Consider the following 20604-nt stretch of genomic DNA (forward strand, 5'->3'; position numbering starts at 1 on the left):
ATATATATATATATATATATATATTTTATTTTTGTGTTTTAAAATATTTAACAAGCCAACAAAGATGGCGGGGATATCCCCTCCATACTCTTTGTCTTGTCCTCGACCTTGACCCCATTTCACCGACTAATTACAAGATTACCCTAATAATAATAATAATAATAATAACAATTAATAATTGATTTTAAATATTGTTTTTCAAAATATATTCTACCTAAGCAAATAAATAACAATTGGTTTTATAAAATGTTAGAATATAGATTTGGACCGTTCTCAATTATTTTTAGGAACAAAATTTCATTTCATCATACCACAATATATAATATAACAATTCTCAAAAAATATTTTTCGTATTTTAAATTATTATTTAAAATATTTTATTCTCAAAATTTCATTTCATCATATCAAAATTTCATTTCATCATACCACAATATATAATATAACAATTCTCAAAAAATATTTTTTGTATTTTAAATTATTATTTAAAATATTTTATAAAAATAACTAAAAACACTTTAAATTTATTCTAAAAAACATTTTAATTTTAAAATATTTTTTAAAGTTTGAAAACATTTTTCAACAACAATTTTGTTGATTTTTTTATTTATGACATAAATATTGATTAATTTTAATATTTATGCAAAATAGGATGATATTCCATATCCATTAATTTTAAAATCATAGTGTTGATAATTTTGGTAATAAAAGGTAATTAATGTTTTATTTTAATTTATTTTTAAATATTAAAAATACTATTTAAATGATTAAATACAAAACATATTCTAAGCATTATTCCTTATCAAAGGTAGAATTTTTTTAAAATATTATTTATAAATATAAAATTTAATAAATTAAGGGTATTTATAGTAATATTTATATTTATAAATAAAAGTGTTATAATTATTTTTGTAAGTGATTTTTTTAAAAAATAAAGGGTATTTTTGAAATTAAAGTAAAAAATAAATCAAACAAATTTAAAAATAAATCCTTGATTTCCTAATGAGTCAATAATGACACACTAATAGCCTCCATTTCCTGGGGGTTTTAGAGAGAAGCTAGAGAGAGAAAGACTCTGAAGAGACCAGCGTTTGTGTTTGTGTTTGTGTGTGGAGACCACGACTGCCCCCACCACCGCTAGCTGACCAGAGAAGCCTAGAGAGAGACTCGTCCTCGAACCCACAATTCTAGAGAGAGAGGGGCGCCTCCGAATCCTAGGGAGAGAAGGAAAGAAACCGAGTCGAGTTCTGGTTTTTGGGCTTGGTGTTTTCAAACTGATAGAGGGAGTTCAGGTTGTGAAAAGGGGAAGATTTTCGAATTGTTGTTTGTTGTTGGTTGTGAGTTTTGTGAATTGGTGGGCGTGATTCAGATTCTCGGTCTGATCTGTGGTTGGTGAGTTTCAGGTGGGGTGTAATTTGCTCATCTGTTGCTGTCTTTGGATGAGTTGAAGATCAGGATCGGTTTGTTGGAATCCATGGTAATTCAGAGCATCTTTAATCTCATTCATTTTCACCTTTTTGTCTCTAATATATTTATGTGCATGTTTGTGGTTGTTGAAGTTCTGTTCTATCCAATTGCATGGTTAGGCTATTCTCGAATCCAATAGGTGTTGAATAAGGGGTGTTAATTTGGTTTTGTTTTAATTACACTGTTTTTTCAATTTTGGGGGATTGAGTCTCTTGGATTGGTTTCCATCAGTTTGCTGGTTAAATTTTTATTTTATATTTTTTGGGAAAAACGTTTTTATTGCATCATTAGGTTGCAGGAGGAGTATTATTTGGTATGTGGTTGTATTGTTCTGTGCTATTTAAGTTTTTGAGGAATTGGGAGTTCTTGCTTTTTTGTTGTTTCTTTTTACCAAACCCTTCATTATGAGAGAGTTTTATTGATTCTTTCAATCTTTTAATCTTTATTATTATTATTTTTAACTTTTCATTTCTATGTTTTTGCATGAATGAAGAAGTTTTGGATGAAATTTTCGGGTTTTTACGTAGTGTGATTCCTTTCATGATGGGTATATCATGTATTACATAAAGACATGAATGAAAGTAAGGCCCCAAAGAAAACGCTAGAAACGTGAAAAAGAATCCTTCAGAAACAGAGAGCAGAAGCATGGATTTTTTCCAAGTGGGTCCTTTAGTCCTTGAGTTAAAATTTTGGTGTGTGGAAGATTTGGTACCTTTGAAGATAACTAGACTGGTTTTGGTATGTAGAATTGGGCTTCTGTGAGTGAAATGCATGGTGGTTGTTGCCTGGCTCTATGTCTGGTGATAAGTTATGGAAAATACAGTTTTGTGTGATGATGATCATTTTGTTTGAAATTAATGGGAAGGGTGATTGGCAATTTTGGATATGATGAGAAGTAGTTATACGCAGTGTCGGCACTTGGTTCTAATATATGTTAATTGTAAGTATGATGGATATTTTGTTGGGGGAGCAGGAGGCATTGGTCAGTGAAATGTAGAAGCAGCATAAGAGTTTGTTATTTCTTGGAGGGCCAAGGTTCTGTTCCTTGTTAGCTGTTTAAAACATATGGAGATAGTGTTTCATGAAAACACTTGTTGCCAAGTAACCCTTTTGAAGTGAGAGGCGTTGTTCTTAGGAACACCAGCTCACGCCTTTTGCAGTCTTTCAGAAGGATTCTCTGAGTACTTTAGCCACTCTTTACCACTTTCACACTCTTGAAGAGAATATCTGATAAAAAGTTGCTACATTGCTCTATGTGGAATGTTGACTCATCAAACTTGTCCATCATTAATGATCCTTCCCTCAAATTTACATTTTTTCAGTCATTGGCAGTTTTTTAATTTGTTTTTATGTATCTTCTTTTTGGACGTTGATATGATTTTTTTTTTCATTTATTTCATCTATTGGAGATTTGAGTTTTCATGTTTACAATTGATTTCTGTTCCCGAAACACTTGCACTTGGTTCCTAAATTTTGGAACTTAAATGTGCATACCTTGATGGTTCTGATGGTTACTTGCTTTTGCAGGCTGCACCGGTTAATATAGTTGTAGGTTCTCATGTATGGGTTGAAGATCCAGTGGAGGCATGGATTGATGGTGAAGTTTCTAGGATCAATGGTCTTGAGGTTCATGTTCATACCACAAAAGGAAAAACGGTAAGTAAAAGAAATTTTATTTTCTGTCTATCAAAAAAAAAAAAAAAAAAAAAATTTTATTTCTGCTAATTTTTACAGTATATGTCAACATACATTACTTGTTTGTTGAAACAATTGCCTTTGTTGCAAGAAAATTCCATTCTGGAAGAGCATGCATTATGTGTGAAAAAATGAAGGGATGGACTGAATTTTTTTGTCTTGTTTCCCAAAGTCCCTAGGGAACTGTAATAGGGTAATACCTAATATTCTGTCTTGCTTACGGAAGTCCCTGGACAACTGTAATAAGGTGATACCTAAGTTTAGCAGTGGAAGTAGAATGTCAAATATGTGGGAAAAAAGGGAAAAGCAAGGGATTAAGTGTAAGATAAACCAGGGAAGAAAGTGATATGATCTTAGACAGTTCTTATAGAGCTTATTAAAAGGAAAAAAGATCTTATGGATGATGGAGAACCGAAGTTCTTAGAGTTTCATTTTAGATGGTGGTTCAATGAAGAAAAAAATCACTAGGATGTTAATTGGAGTTGCATCAATCAAGTAAGGAGTTATCATGTTGAATTTTTAATGTTTTGAGTTACAATGTTAGTAGCTTTTCAGCCACATTTTTTATCTTATATTTTATTTTTGATATTTAATATTGAAATACGATATTTGGTTTACAAAGTGTCAGCTTGGGCACGAGGTTGAGACATGCATTGGGCTTTTTCGTAGAAAATTTTGGTTGGGAATTTTCTATGTACTTTATGCTAGGGCTTCCTGACTCTAGATTATTGTTGACTAAAATATGGGAGTATTATCTAAAGTATAAACTTTTTCCACATTCTCTGAAAACTCTGTGCAACCCCCTTCTCCAACCTAGACAACTCCCCATTTATTCATAGGGGCAAAATAAAATATCAATTGCAGAGCATCTTTCTATCAAATAGAGATTGCAAATCAATCCTACTTCTTCACTCATGTTATTTTTAGGTGAATAAGTGCAAGCAACATAGTTGAAGTTCGTAACTTTACGGTTTTTTTTTTTTTTGTGGGAATATAGAATGAAAGTTACAGATGCCCTTGAGGCCTATCTCAAGTGATAAAGGGTTGAGGAGGGTTTGTGGGAGGTTCAGGGTTCAAGTCCCAAAGGGACAAAAATTTACCTAACAAAAAAAGGAATGAAAGTTAGATATTTTATTGGCAAATGATAATATCTCTTACAATAAAATAGAACTTCACAAAATAGAAACTCCCAGGGCCCTAACATAATGAAATATTGATCAACTTTTAGAACCTAACTTAAACTTCAAAAGCTTCTCTAGAACTAATGCTATCCTATACTAATGCAAAAAACAAGTTTCTTCAGTTCATACACAATAAATAAATAAATCAATAAATACATGAATTAGAAATATAAAATAGATTGCCATATGATTTCCTGCCATATACATATAACCTAGGAAATTTGGATATAGTTGTGTCTCAGTTGGTACTTGATGAATTCCTCATTAAATAATCTTCTTAGAATACAAACCATGCATTCTAAATGTACAATGCTCCTCTCATGCTTCACAAACTTCCAATCAACTCCTTGCTAATCTGGAGAGACATGCGCAACCTAAAGCATCAGCCTTTCTGTAGCAGGTTCAATTTGTGCGTAATGTTTGCTGTATGCAACAACTTGTTGTGATCCTTCAATCACCCTTCATCTCTTGTTATTTTATCTTATGAAGGAATTATGTCTTAACATGGTTAATTAATGTGATCTGCTTCTTGAGACGCATGAATGTTTTCTAGATGATTAAATTCACCTCTATAATTCATTAAGTCCTCCTTACTAGGGACTTCAATTTTCACATATGGTGTCAGTCACAGTTGGTTATACAGTTTCATAAATAATTTGTCTCTATGGTTCCAGTTTCTGATTTGTTGGATGCCCTTGGGCAGGTTGTTGCGAATATTTCTAAGGTGTTTCCAAAGGATACTGAAGCTCCACCTGGAGGTGTAGATGACATGACAAAGCTTTCATATTTGCATGAACCTGGGGTTCTGCAAAACTTGGCCGCTAGATATGAACTTAATGAGATTTATGTAAGTTGTCTTTCATCTTTCCCCTTGTCTGCAATGTTTGATGCTCAAGCAAGTGCTAGAAAAAAAATCCAATTATAAAGTTCTAATGATGCTAATACTTTGATCCTACCTTTCCAGACGTATACTGGAAACATCTTAATTGCAATAAATCCTTTTCAAAGATTGCCTCATCTGTATGACACCCACATGATGGAACAATATAAGGGAGCAGGTTTTGGGGAGCTCAGTCCTCATGTGTTTGCTGTTGCAGATGTTGCATACAGGTGATTTCAGGTTCATCTCTTGGTTGTCATAAATTTTCTTTTTAGGTGTTGTTCTTACTTATATGCGGTCTTCTATGAAAATAAAATAAAATAGGGCAATGATTAATGAAGGAAAGAGCAACTCGATTTTGGTCAGTGGAGAAAGTGGTGCTGGTAAAACTGAAACAACAAAGATGCTCATGAGATATCTAGCCCACTTGGGAGGGAGATCTGGTGTAGAGGGAAGAACAGTTGAACAGCAGGTCTTGGAGGTAATATAAAGTGTTCACTTGGATCACTGTCTATAACTTCCACAATATTCTAGTTGAGCACATGCTCATCATGTTGTCTTGAAAATGGACTGGACCTGATTCCATATTGATGCTTATTTGTTAATGAAATTTTACAGTCCAATCCAGTTCTGGAAGCATTTGCAATGCCAAAACTGTTAGAAACAACAACTCGAGGTGTGTGTTTTTTATGCCTTCTTTATTGAAACATGTAGTTGTCATGTGATATGTCATCTTATAGTTATGCTATTTCAATATTTTAATGTTCTTGGTTTCAGCTATGGTATAGTTATTTTTCAATCCATGATTTATATTTATCTCACTTGAGGTGCTTATTATATTATATTTTTCGTTCAACCTGGTGACAATGCAGTCGTTTTGGTAAATTTGTTGAAATCCAATTTGACAAGAGTGGAAGGATATCTGGGGCAGCTGTCAGAACTTATCTTCTTGAAAGGTCTCGAGTATGCCAGATTTCAACTCCTGAGAGGAACTACCATTGCTTTTATCTTCTTTGTGCAGCACCACCTGAGGTATTTTGCACTGTTTTGCTTATTTTTCTTTTATTTGGTTGCTCTTTTGATCAAGAAGGTTTGATAATGCTAATGATCATAAACGTATATTTATATGTGCCATTTTGAGAAATTCTCTGTAAATTTCCAGGAAATTGAGAGATATAAGTTGGGGAATCCAAGAACCTTTCATTATCTAAATCAGTCAAATTGTTATGAACTGGATGGTGTAAATGATGGTCATGAATATCTGGCCACCAGAAGGGCTATGGATATAGTTGGAATTAGTGAACAAGAACAGGTTCTTCTTTTTCTGTGGTTTCAAGACATCATTTAGTTTTGTGGTGATTGAGTTAAATTTGTGATCATATACCATTCTCTTCAGGAGGCAATTTTCAGGGTTGTCGCTGCAATTCTTCATCTTGGCAATATTAACTTTGCAAAAGGAAAGGAGATAGATTCCTCAGTCATCAAGGATGAACAGTCGAGATTCCATCTTAACATGACGGCTGAACTTCTCAAGTATGTTTTCTCCTTTTCCCTGTCCAGAGTGCATGTTCTCATCTTGTTATGATGGTTACTTATTCGACACTAATCAAAATTGTTTGTTAGGTGTGATGCCCAGAGCTTGGAAGATGCACTAATTAAACGTGTAATGGTGACACCAGAAGAAATTATTACAAGAACTCTTGATCCTGTTAATGCCATTGGTAGCAGGGACGCATTAGCTAAAACTATATATTCTCGCTTGTTTGATTGGTAATTACCTTCAGAACTCAAAATGTTTTACCATTATCTCTGGTTATGAGGGCCTGAAAGTGTTTATGTAATTTGTATTTCACATTATAATGTTTTTTACTATATTGGTTTCAGGCTTGTGGATAAAATTAACAACTCAATTGGGCAGGACCCAAACTCGAAGTCAATAATTGGAGTTCTTGATATCTATGGTTTTGAAAGTTTTAAGTGTAATAGGTAAGCCATTAATTGGAGAGCTTATAAACATCATGGGTCAAGGTGATCCTTTTTCCTTTGTCTTTATATCGGGAGGGAAATGATTTAACTTAAGATGGGCTTGGACAATGTTTTTGGTATATAATGCCCTTGGTAATCCATGGAACATGTGGAACCTGCAAATGAACCATCAAAATCATTTCCTTTATGATTCCTGTACATTAAATCAACCTTAAATGTATTCTGACCATTGCATTTGAGGCTGTTCATCAATAAGGTGTTGGTAATGGCTAGAATGTATCTTATGGTGATCAATTAGAATGTGAAATTGAAGTGCCACCTTTCAGGATCTTCCTGGGGAGGCTCACCAAGGCATAGGATTCCCCTTTTTTCTTTTTTGTTTCCAGCACTTATACTATGCACAAATATAAATAAAATTGTTGGTCCTATGCTTACCATTTTCATGTAATACAGTTTTGAGCAGTTCTGCATCAACTATACAAATGAGAAACTACAACAGCATTTCAATCAGGTTAGCTTACTTCGGCAATGGTTTTTGCTTGCTATTTTGGAGACTGGTTTATGCTGATCTCAGCTTTTTTGTGCATTTGCAGCATGTCTTCAAAATGGAGCAAGAAGAGTATACAAAAGAAGAGATAAACTGGAGCTATATTGAGTTTGTTGATAATCAAGATGTTTTGGATCTGATTGAGAAGGTTTAACCATTAACCTATGCCCTTACAAATTTTTCAATAACCGTCTTGTGTTTCTCTTTGCTCTATAGAATATTATGTATTGGGATTTGGACTTATTTATGTTTTTTATGCTCTTATATTTAGTACATATTTTGTCATTCGTGTTATTAAACGATGTCATTCTGCCTGGTAACTGAGACATTTAATCTTTTGCAGAAACCTGGAGGAATTATTTCACTTCTAGATGAAGCCTGGTATGCAGCTATTATTTATGTCTGTTTGTTATTCTCTGCTTCAATCTTTGATCATGTAATCATAGAATTTTTACTAGGATTTCTAGATTCATTTCATGTATATGTTCCTTTGCCGTCTGTTGTGGATGAGTTAACCTTCTTAACACTATGACTCATTTTTGCCTTGTTGTTTCATGCAGCATGTTTCCTAAGTCTACACATGAGACGTTTGCACAGAAGTTGTACCAGACTTTTAAAAATAATAAACGTTTTATCAAACCAAAGCTTTCACGTACTGATTTTACTATTAGCCATTATGCAGGGGAGGTAAACACATCACATCTCTGTCAAATGAGATGTTTGCTTTCCTTTTCTTTTTCAAGTAATGGTGTGAGTGGGGCATGGTGATTAATTGCTGAAACATTTTACCTGTGTGTTAAGGTAAATTACCAAGCCAATCTGTTTCTGGACAAAAACAAAGATTATGTGGTGGCAGAACATCAAGCTTTGCTTACTGCATCAAATTGCCCCTTTGTGGTCAGTTTATTTCCTGCACAATCAGAGGAAACATCAAAGTCATCCAAATTTTCTTCCATTGGATCACGTTTTAAGGTAATCTGCATGAATTTCCTTTTCAACTTTTCTTGTTCTGATGGAGTATATGATGGTGTAGAAGTTTAATTTTCAACTTAGTTTTGTGGAGTTCCCTGAATTTTTTTTCTAACCTTATGAAGTGCTGAAGGTTTGTTCATGAGTGTACACAAACATGCATATGTTATAACCCCTGCCGGTTTCCTTGCTCTTTATTCGTGGTTACAGTTATTTCAGACGATCCAACAATCTAGTTTTCTTGCTTATCAGTTGTCTAGCATTTGCTCTTAACCTTTGTGGAACTGAAAAATTCGTTGGTTTAATAAGCTCCAGTTATTTTTTTTATGACCGTTGCACTCTTGCATAGATGCACAACATTTACGAGTTTTGCATATGAGTAGTCTGAACATTTGTTTCAAGAATGATGTAATGAATTAACTTTTATGACCCACAGCTACAACTGCAATCTTTGATGGAGACTTTGAGTGCTACTGAACCTCACTACATCAGATGCGTGAAGCCAAATAATGTCTTGAAGCCTGCCATTTTTGAGAATGCCAATATTATCCAACAATTACGCTGTGGTGTGAGTATACTTTGGTCAATGCGCATGCTTTATTTCTCAGTTGTTGCTTGTTAATTTCTCTTTGACATTTAGATTTTTTTTAATGAACTTTTTAAAATTCTTATAACTGCAGGGTGTTCTTGAGGCAATCAGGATCAGCTGTGCTGGATATCCTACCAGGCGGACATTCTATGAGTTTCTTCACCGTTTTGGTGTTCTTGCTCCAGAAGTTCTTGAGGGAAAGTAAGTCCTATTCAATCTTGTTACTGCTACAAATTTGGCAATAAAGACAGAACTTTTCTTTTGGAGAATTTTGTTACACTTGCACTTGAATGCTAGAAATATCAAATGGAATTTCATGTGGCCTTTTCTCACTCTTTTTACAGCTATGATGACAAGACTGCATGCATAATGATTCTTGATAAAAAGGGTTTGAAAGGATACCAGGTGATTCAACATCTCCATCTAACTCATCACCCTTAATCATGCTACTACTTAAGGATTTTGACTTTTTTTTTTTTTGATGGATACTGTCAAGGTTTATAACCCTTTTTCTACAGGTTTTCTATTTTTGTGGTAATTTAGTGAGATTGTAGATAAACGAGATTTAATGTGGAAAAAGCCAACCACAAGAAGTTTGGATTAAGTCCTTGTTGAGTTGAATAGATTCAACTTGAGAAAAATCACCCCTTTTTTTTTTGGTTCTGTCAAGAATTTAACTGTTTTTTATGGTTTATTATGTGATGCAAAAGATTTCTTGCCATACTTGTTTAAAAACAATCATATACAAAGTGAATTGATGACATATACCTGGATGTAAGATCTCTATGGTTTTGTTTGAAATAGATTACTTAATTATTCTGCCCTCAGGTGCATTATGTCCTGTGCTGAGAGACTGAAATGAGAAATGTAATTGTTTGAAAAACCATGGCTGACATTTCATATGAATTTTTTTTGGTACTTAATGTCATTGGCTCCTTTTCGTTTCCCTCTAAAATACACAGTGAGCTGTCAATTCCATTTCAAAGCACTACTGTAATCAATGGGTTTTTTGCAGCATGTTTTGACATCTTGTTATGTTTCCAATATCTTTTTTTTTGTGTTTGGTAGTACCCCTTGTTATCTTCATTTTTATGTTTTATTAGTGTTACAATTGTTGTTGTGATGTTTACTTGGCAGGTGGGCAAGACAAAGGTTTTTCTGAGAGCAGGTCAGATGGCCGAGTTAGATGCCAGAAGAGCTGAGGTTCTTGGGAATGCAGCTAGAACAATTCAACGACAAATTCGTACTTACATTGCACGCAAGGAGTTCATCTCATTACGCAAAGCTGCTATTCAGATGCAATCCTATTGGCGAGGTATGGTCTCTTGTACTCCTTCAAAACTTACCTGCTCAGTTGATAATACTTTATGTTTTCATTTATTTATATATAATTTATTTCAAGCCATTGTTAGTGAAAATAAGGATATATAATTATTTAACTAGTTTATTATTGCTTGTGATAAAAATGGTGTATAAGGACTTTGACTTGGTGTCACAGGAAGGTTGCCCTTTATGACTTACAGCAGTCATGCAGAAAGTTAAAACGTGTGTGTGATGAGGATGAATATTTAAGATATACATCAAGAAAGGGAATTTGTATTACTTGCAATTAAAGTAGGATTAATATTACTTGGAATTAAATTAGAATTAATATTAGTTGGAATTGAAGTAGGATTAGTATTTGTTAGAGTCAAATTATGATTAGCTAGTTAGGTTATAATATAATTAGAATTTGAGTCATGATGGGTTATTAGAGTCCTAATAGACTTCGGATATTATAATAAGAATTAGAGTTAAGACTTTGGATTTCTTAGAGAAGCCTATGAATAGGCTAATAGATGTAAATCATGAATAGGCTAATAGATGTAAATCAAAGGAATGAATTGATTGATATTAATAATATTATGTTTTTTTCATTGCAAGTGTTGCAATCCTCACCATCGATTTTTCTTCTAGGCGAGACACCTAGAAGACCTTAGTGAGACTCTAAGGTTTCCATCTTTTCTTCCTCGTTTCTTCTTTCTCTTTATTTTTTATCTTATTTTTTTTTCTCTACCATAAACTTTATGTCTTGTTCCTTTCCTTATACTCTAAAATCAAAACCCTAGCCCCACCTGCTTTTGAGTGTAGGCAACCATCCTAGGGTTGTTCTACATTATTGTGTGTGCCTTGGCTAACTCAAGAAATCTCTTTTGGTAGTTCCAGAGATTATATTATCTTGGGTGGGACTCTGATGAAATATGTGAAGGCCTCTTTTGTTGGTAGGAGAGGGGCTTTCTTAGAAAGTAATATAAAGTTTAGAGTGCATATCTAATAAATGGTTTAAATTTTGGAGTATCAAAATTTCTGTTTGGCTGATTTATCCCTCGGTCATGCACTTCACAAATGTGTGTTTTTCTATGTAAATACATAGTCATTTTGATACAAAAAATTTATTATTTATTGTTTATTTCACTGAGGCTTCTGAAACACTAAAGCATTGCATTCTCTTTTTTTTTTTTTTTGTAGGTAGAATGGCCTGCAAACTGTATGAGCAATTGAGGCGAGAAGCTGCAGCTCTGAAGATCCAGAAGAACTTTAGACGATATATTGCCAGGAAATCATACTTAACAGTACGATCATCTGCAATCACATTGCAAACAGGCTTGAGGGCAATGACTGCACGCAATGAATTCAGATTCCGGAAGCAAACTAAAGCTGCCATCATCATCCAGGTACCATTGTTGTTCAGGGACATGACCACTTGCTTATTTTCTTGTGCAACTTGCCCTAATTCTAGAATTAATTTCTCTGATGCAGAAGCAAACACTAACATTCCAATTTTGTGAAATTCTTTCTGAAACATAAAAATTGAGTTTTGGTGTGTATGGTTTACAGGCACATTGGCGTTGCCACCAAGCTTACTCTTATTATAAGAGTCTTCAGAAGGCAATAATTGTAACTCAGTGTAGTTGGAGATGCAGAGTTGCCAGAAGAGAGCTTAGAAAGCTCAAAATGGTCTGATCTCATTCCTTAATATTAATTTGTTATTTGAGCAAATTTGTTATGCAACTCCTTGTAAGTAAGGAATGAAGGTTAGTGTTGATTCTTCCTCAATGTTTTTTAGGCTGCAAGAGAAACAGGGGCCCTTAAAGAAGCAAAGGACAAGCTAGAAAAGCGGGTGGAGGAACTTACATGGAGATTGCAGTTGGAGAAGCGATTAAGGGTAGTGTAGATATTTTTTTGCTCTTCGTAAATGTATATATTATACATATATAGTCAATCAATTAGGGTGTTTAGAGTTGTTGTAGATCAGCTAGTCCCTTATGTTAACTAATGGAACTCTTGAAGGGAGGAAGTCCGATACACAGTTTTGAAGCTTATCAATTACATTTGTCCCTCCCAGAGTCCCAAGATATCCCTTTGATTGCCTCCACCTCCCCTTATCTGTCATCTCTTTTAAGATGATCTTTCATTATTTGGGTTGCTTTATCTACATGCATTTGTCCCTCCCAGAGCCCCGGATTTCTGAATACCCTTTATTCATTTATAATAATTGAAAAACACCACTTGGGATCATCCCCCAACAGTTTGAGAATATAGATATATAAACAAAGTATCTTAGTTCAGTTTCAGTGCAGTGATTTGGATGTGGTAGAAATAGTCCTCTGATTGGCCTGCACTGTACTTTTTGTTTATGTTTGAAAAACAGGTTGATCTTGAGGAGGCAAAAGCCCAGGAAACTGCTAAACTGCAAGAAATGTTGCACGCAATGCAATTGCAAATAGAAGAAGCTAATGTCATGGTTATCAGAGAACGAGAGGCAGCTCGGAAAGCAATTGAAGAAGCACCTCCTGTCATTAAGGAGACCCCAGTTATAGTCCAAGATACAGAGAAGGTGGACTCGTTGACAGCTGAAGTTGAAAGGCTGAAGGTAGAGCTACTAACTTTTGTCTATGATGATTACTGTATCTCATACGTTCGCTTTCTCTTAGTCCTAATCTAGACCATTTGCATTAAGATGCACCTGGGTGATTAAAATCTCATGCCACACCCTATAAATAGCAGAAGGTTTATTTGGTTATGGCTCCTTGGTTTGGTAGAGGTAATTTAACTCTAATGTTGAATTCACATTCCCATATTAAAATTGAAAACGGATCTTGCAAATGTATGGGGCTATGATTGCATGTGCTATATGTACGTTATATATGAGGAACTGGCTGCACTTAGTGTAGTTATGTAATTGTGCATTAATCTGTATTTGGAATCATCATATGATGGGTAGTTTACATATACTACTATTTGTTGATTTAACTTAAGACTTGAAGCTAGCCATGAACGCTTGGTTTATCAGAAAGTGGAAAAGTTGGAAATCAGGGAACTCCTGTTGCAGTTTAATATACCTCATGTTGATGTTAGCATATGGGTTAACTATTAGAACTGTGGATTAGAGTGACAACCATTTGCAAATTTACAGGCTTCTTTACTATCACAAACACAAGCAGCAGAAGAGGCCAAGCAAGCTTGTGCTGCTGCTCAGGCCCAAAATGAGGAACTAACCACAAAGCTTGGTGATGCAGAGAAGAAAGTGGATCAACTCCAAGATTCAGTGCAGAGGTTTGTAACAAAACATACGAAATGGAACCATTTGGAAGTTTTCTATGTCTTATTGGTAATACTGCATTAAATGTCTGGAGAACCTGAGACAACTACACCACCTATTTGTGTTGATTCCACCTGTGCCCTTTACTATCAACTTTTTACTCGTATGTGGATTGATGAGTCCACCACCAAAATTTTGCTCAGATATAATCTGTAATATTTTCTTGATTTTCAAATTTAAGTTTTATTGTTCAGAATTGTCCTCCTTCAGCATGCTTCTTGATTAATCAGGTGCTGAATCGAGATTCAATATCTCTTAATACTTAAAAGTTCCTAGTTTCAACTGTTTTTTGATTTACATTTTCAACCACCTGGCACTTTGGCAGAGTTCCACATGGAAGAAACTGGATATGTGATGCTGACAGAATTCCAGCACGCCCCTCTTGATTATATTATGTTCTTTTATTTCATTTTTTTAACTTTTCTGTCACTAATGATAGGCTTGAAGAGAAGCTTTCTAATTTAGAATCAGAGAATCAAGTACTTCGTCAACAGGCACTGGCCATATCACCAACTGCTAAAGCTTTATCTGCACGACCAAAAACACCGATTCTTCAGGTATCAACAGCATGCAATTTATCCATTGTTGCACCTCAAATGTCCTCATGGAAACAAATGTTGAGTTATTTTTTCTGGATTGCAGAGAACTCCTGAGAATGGAAATGTTCTAAATGGAGAAGCAAAGAAACAATTGGTAAGAGAATCTAGAGTAATTTTATCACTTATGTTATACCCAACACTCCTGATTGAGAGATGAAAAATAAACCATGTATTTTGTGTCCCACCATCTTTAAAATGTCTCAGGATTCAAGTCTTGCCCTTTCTTCTCCACGGGAACCTGAATCTGAGGAAAAGCCCCAGAAATCTCTCAATGAGAAGCAGCAGGTGGATATCCTCTTTCGGTCTTTCCTTTTTTTTTTTTCTTTTTTTTTTAATTCCAGGGCAGTAGTTTGGTGGTCATTTAAAAATAATGAATTTTTACCTGAGGCATGCTCCACATGTACTCAATATTCATATTGGTACTTGTAATTCCCAGATATTTTCTTCATGCTAATCATTTTTTCTGGTGCAGGAAAACCAAGACCTGCTAATCAAGTGTATTTCACAAGATCTAGGATTCTCTGGGGGCAGGCCTATTGCTGCTTGCTTGATTTACAAATCCCTTCTCCAATGGAGGTCATTTGAGGTTGAAAGAACCAGTGTATTTGATCGTATTATTCAGACAATAGGTGCAGCAATAGAGGTATAACCGACCTCTGTTTTACTTGGTTTCTATATCTTGGATGTTTGAAAATAATGACTACTATCAATCCCCTTGTTGGACCTGGTAAACTGAATTCAATTTACTTAATGGCACCAAGATATTTCTCTGGAAGAATGAGTGAAAATTAACTGGAGATCAATTCATGCTTGAATTCTGATGTTATAAGCCAGATGCTAACATTTCATAAAATTCACTATCTGAAGGTCCAGGATAACAATGATGTCTTGTCCTATTGGTTATGTAATTCGTCTACACTGCTGTTGCTTCTTCAACGCACACTCAAAGCAAGTGGAGCAGCTAGCTTAACTCCACAAAGGCGGAGGTCAACATCAGCTTCTTTATTTGGGAGGATGTCTCAAGTAAGAAATGGGATTTGTTTTATCTTTGGCAACAACCAGGACATTTGATATAGCTTCCTTTTTTTTGTTTCTGTTTCTATTATCTCATTTGCTGCCTTACATTTTTAGGGGCTTCGTGCATCTCCACAAAGTGCTGGGTTCTCATTTCTTAATGGTCGGGTGCTTGGTGGACTGGATGACTTGAGACAAGTTGAAGCCAAATATCCAGCTTTGCTTTTCAAACAGCAACTCACAGCCTTCCTTGAGAAGATATATGGAATGATAAGAGACAATTTAAAGAAAGAGATTTCCCCATTGCTTGGATTGTGTATTCAGGTATTCTTCTGAGCAATAGTTAATTTGAAAGAAAATATGAATGGTATGACTAGTTCCATATAATATCAAAAGCAACTCATTTTTTGAAGAACCCTTTTTTATGTAAGTCCTTCCCTAACTACCGAACACATCAGTATTGAATCTATTGATATTCTTATGAGTCAGCCTGCAATTCACTTATTAAGGTCAAGAAATGACAAACTTTTGTTGCTAATTATTTAAAAACAGACACTCAACTTGTTGCTTTACTTTCATGAAAGATTGAAGAACATGTTTGTTTATTTTGTTTTATTTATTTATTTTTGTTTGGTTGCAATTCAATACTTTTAAATACGAACAAAATCCTTTGACTATCTTTTCACAATGGGTTTATAAGACTCTTTTTGTACTTTTTCTTCAACAATATGGTTTGATTTTTTACTTATGAGGGGAGAAAAGGGAAAGGTATGACAGATTATGTTAGGACATATAGATGGTAAGTAAATATTTCCTATATTTTTTACATCGTGCTGCTGCCTGCAACTCAACTTGTAAGTTAATTCACATTTTCTATTGTTCACCCAAAACCTAGTATGCCTCCCCTTGAATTTATTTATTTATTTACATGTAAATAAACTTCCTTGAATAAGTACCTGTTGTTAGAATTTAGGGATCGATCAATTCCTTTGCACCTAGAAAGAATGTTTCTGTTGGGCAAATTGACCACTTGGCATACACCATCTCCGTAACTCATTTACTACTTCTATCTAAAGCAGCTCATTCTCTTTTTCAATGAAACTTTTAAGATGCCCAATATATTCTTGATCTCCATTCAAGTATCTTTTCATTATACAGGCACCTAGAACATCCCGGGCAAGTTTAGTGAAGGGACGTTCTCAAGCTAATGCTGTTGCACAACAAGCATTGATTGCTCATTGGCAAAGCATTGTGAAAAGCCTGAATTATTACTTGAAGATAATGAAAGCAAACCATGTAAGTGTCACAGTCCGAAATATAATGTCAAAAACTGATTGTTTTTCTTCTTACAGTAGTACCTCATTTTGTTGGATATTGTGACTGTACAGGTTCCACCATTCCTAGTCCGCAAGGTGTTCACTCAGATATTTTCATTCATCAATGTTCAGTTATTCAACAGGTAAGTGCACTCAAACATGGTTTTTTTCTTATGATCCCAATTGCTTTGATTATGTAATATGCATAAGTCGCATTTTTAAATTCATTTTTGCAGTCTCCTTTTGAGGCGTGAATGTTGCTCATTCAGCAATGGGGAGTTTGTTAAGACAGGATTGGCCGAGTTAGAAAACTGGTGCCATGAAGCAACCGAAGAGGTGAGATTAATTACTCCTCTGTAACCTTTACATGTTGCTGTCTTTAGAATGTGGCCTAATATCTGCTTTATATTCAGTATGCTGGCTCAGCTTGGGATGAACTGAGGCATATCAGACAAGCAGTTGGATTCCTGGTTTGACTCATTAATCTGGTCTCCCACTCCTAATACTATCATTGTTTTCACATATTTTCCTTGCTTGCTTGACCGTTTCCTTCTCTCTGTTTTTCTCTATTTTGCTGAATCAGGTTATACATCAAAAGCCTAAAAAAACTTTGAAAGAAATAACAAATGATCTTTGCCCGGTAAGTAACTTACCCTTCAATCTCTTCCTCTCAACCCAAAACCACACCTCTCTCTCTCTCTCTCTAAATTGTTAAATTTTGGGTTTTTCAGGTACTTAGCATACAACAATTATACAGGATCAGTACCATGTACTGGGATGACAAATATGGTACACACAGCGTATCATCAGATGTGAGTCTTCATTAGTTTCGACATACACAAATCTTTGTTTCTTTCCATTCCATTTGCAGGGTGTTTGATAACTGTAAAGATGATTCAAAGCCATATTTCAACATTGTGTTTCATCACTTCATGTGGACACTCCTGATTTTCTTTTCAATTCTTTTTTATTTTTGGGAAAGCCAGCTTTTGAATGAAGTATTGGACCCACTTTGGGCCCCTTGCCGGACCCTACACTATCTCAATGGTTCCTTCTGAACTAAACACTGCCAACCTGATTTTTTGGTTTTCAAACAGTCCTTAACTACCCGTTTTTAATCCTTGTCATGCTAAGCAAACTTCCCCCTCTCTTATGGAGTTATATTTATTTCCAGTTGTTTCAGATCCATTTGTCAAAATTCTGTCTAAAACCTCTTCTCTAATGCCAGGTTATTTCGAGCATGAGAGTAATGATGACTGAAGATTCGAACAATGCTGTCAGCAGTTCGTTCTTATTGGATGATGACTCAAGGTAATGATTTCCAATCCACTGCTTGATTTTACTGGCATTCGTGATCTCATTGCTCTGCGGCAATAAACCAACCTTTCGCGTATTTTTTTTTATTATTGCAGTATTCCATTCACTGTGGATGATATTTCCAAGACAATGCAACAAATAGAAGTTTCTGATATTGATCCTCCACCACTGATTCGTGAAAACTCAGGCTTCTCATTCTTATTACCAAGGGCCGAATGATTTCCAGTGGTTGCCTTTTCCTTCCAATCCTCCTCTCTTCCCACAACCCTTCTTCACGATCTACCTGCTGCAAAACCTGTGCATACGTTCCATTTTCCATCTGCCTGATTCATATTTATATAAGTTTCATTTTCCCAGGCTAGTATTTGCTTTCTGTGTCTGGGTTGATTCTTTTTCCCCCCTTTCCTGTTGCCATTTTGTTCTTTACAGTGTGGGGTATTTGATTAGTAGAAACTACAGTTCTAGTGCCAAAACACTGAGCAACAAATAGAAACATGCCCTGGCGTCCAGGAAGTTGCTCCAGCAAAGGCTTTTTCATTTGTTTGTGGGGCTTCTCGGTATTGTATTTCTTCTTTTGGGTCGGTTTTTTAGTACTAGACTGTAATTTATGATGGTAGCCACATTTTTTTTGGCCATTTTTTATTGTATATGGAAGACGGTTTTGTGTTAGTGATGTAAGGTTCTATTATTCATTTCAAAATGGGAGGGTCATGACAAGTGTTTTCTGCTGTCGATGACGAAAAAAACATGTACAATATATACAAAGTTGTAAAAATGGTAGAACAGCCTATGAAACCTGAAATTCATGGCAAGGAGCTGAAACTGTTGAATGAAATCTGTGTGATATCTTAGTATTCTATACAATTTATATAGTTTGAAGCAACAAATTATAAAGACGATTGGGCTTTTGCTTAAACTTTAGCAACTCGGCTTCGTGTTGAAAACATCTCTCTCTCTCTCTCAAAGTCCCATGTCCCATTAATTCGATTCTCCTTATAACTCAATTGCAAGGATTAATGGTTTGTTGAACTGTTCTTTTTTGGTTCCTCCTTGCACTGATCATTTGCCTTTTTATTTGGTTGAAAAGTTCGGGTTTGAAGGGACGTTTCAAAGCCCCATAAAGCTGAGACTGTTATCCATAGAAGGGGTAGAAGGGACTGAATTTGTTCATCATCAAGCACCCAACCAAGGGTGGAACAAGCTTTTAGGACAAGTGGATATGTGAAATTACTTGGTTTAGCACTGTTCTAAAGCATTTAGAGATAGAGAAACAGGGAATGTTGTGGAGAGTCGTGGAGGGTGTAAGCTCTGATCAAGAAGAAAGGGTTTGATTAAGGATGAAACGAGTATAATCAATTGAATTGAAGCCAATCAGCTAGGACATAAGGCGGGTTTGAAGTGAGAGGCCATGGATGAGGATTTGGGTGAGAGAGGTAACAGACATTTGAAAAATAATAGCTTTTAGTATGAACTGGATGAAACGTTTTGTAGCTTTGAAACAATATCGTTTCATAGAAGTCGAATGTGATGTTAAGGATATGCCTTTTTTTTTTCTTACCAAAATATGCAAAAGTAATAACTATCATATTTTTATTTTAAAAAAATACTTATATAAAAATTAGTTTGATAATATTTTTGAAAATAATTCTTAAACAAATAAAATTTAAAATTATTCTTAAATGCTTTTAACATCAAAATCCTATTTTAGAAGTTAAATATAAAAGATAGTTTATTATATAGTTATATATAATAAATTAAAGTATTATAGTCCTCTTTCTTGATTAATTAGTTAATGAATATGATAATTGTATTTTTTTTTTCATTCAAATATGATAATCGTATCTCTCATATGATTTTTGTGTAATAGTCACAATAATTTTTTTTCTTTATTGGAATATTTGATTTATTAACTATATAATAAATTAAAGTATTATAGTCCTATTTTTGATTAATTGGTTAATGAATATGATAATTGTATCTTTTCCCATTCGAATATCGTATCTCTCATGTGGTTTTTATGTGATAGTCTATATCACAATATATATTTTTTTCCTTACTATAGTGTTTGATTTATTATTTTAATATTTTTATAATCAAACAAGTCACTAAATCGAAAAAATTATCATTTTATGGTTTATTGGTTAGATCAATGGTTGAATCGATGATGTCATCATAAATATATAATTTATATATTATTATAATTTAAAACATTTATTAAATATTTTAAGTACGTAAAGAAATTAAAAATTAATAATATTTTTTTTGTATTTTTAATATTATCATATTAAGATATAGATACATTAATATTTTAACATTTTATTAAATAATATATATATATATATATATATATATATATATATATATATATAATATTCAAATGTGAAGTTATTTGTTGAAAGTTATTT

At 34.3% G+C, this 20604-nt stretch overlaps 1 protein-coding gene across 1 annotated transcript; it reads left to right on the plus strand.

Moving 5' to 3' along the window:
* Nucleotides 1-1051: 1051 nt before the first annotated feature.
* Nucleotides 1052-19063, plus strand: LOC117921627 (myosin-17-like). Its single transcript, XM_034839576.1, is given in 41 exon segments — nt 1052-1289; nt 1401-1474; nt 2992-3120; nt 5044-5187; nt 5305-5450; nt 5545-5701; nt 5839-5860; nt 5863-5896; nt 6093-6252; nt 6383-6532; nt 6617-6753; nt 6844-6990; nt 7105-7206; nt 7660-7717; nt 7800-7901; nt 8097-8134; nt 8314-8440; nt 8555-8725; nt 9159-9290; nt 9403-9512; nt 9656-9716; nt 10449-10626; nt 11820-12025; nt 12189-12308; nt 12418-12516; nt 13003-13224; nt 13768-13907; nt 14393-14510; nt 14596-14646; nt 14757-14837; nt 15025-15195; nt 15420-15575; nt 15684-15890; nt 16725-16862; nt 16955-17025; nt 17119-17218; nt 17296-17352; nt 17466-17522; nt 17614-17694; nt 18111-18193; nt 18295-19063. Coding segments are annotated over 40 exon segments (4590 nt in total). The 5' UTR covers nt 1052-1289; nt 1401-1471; the 3' UTR covers nt 18419-19063.
* The last annotated feature ends 1541 nt before the right edge of the window (nt 19064-20604 follow it).

This window comes from Vitis riparia, chromosome 9 (assembly GCF_004353265.1).
Source record: "Vitis riparia cultivar Riparia Gloire de Montpellier isolate 1030 chromosome 9, EGFV_Vit.rip_1.0, whole genome shotgun sequence".
Classification (NCBI taxonomy): domain Eukaryota; kingdom Viridiplantae; phylum Streptophyta; class Magnoliopsida; order Vitales; family Vitaceae; genus Vitis; species Vitis riparia.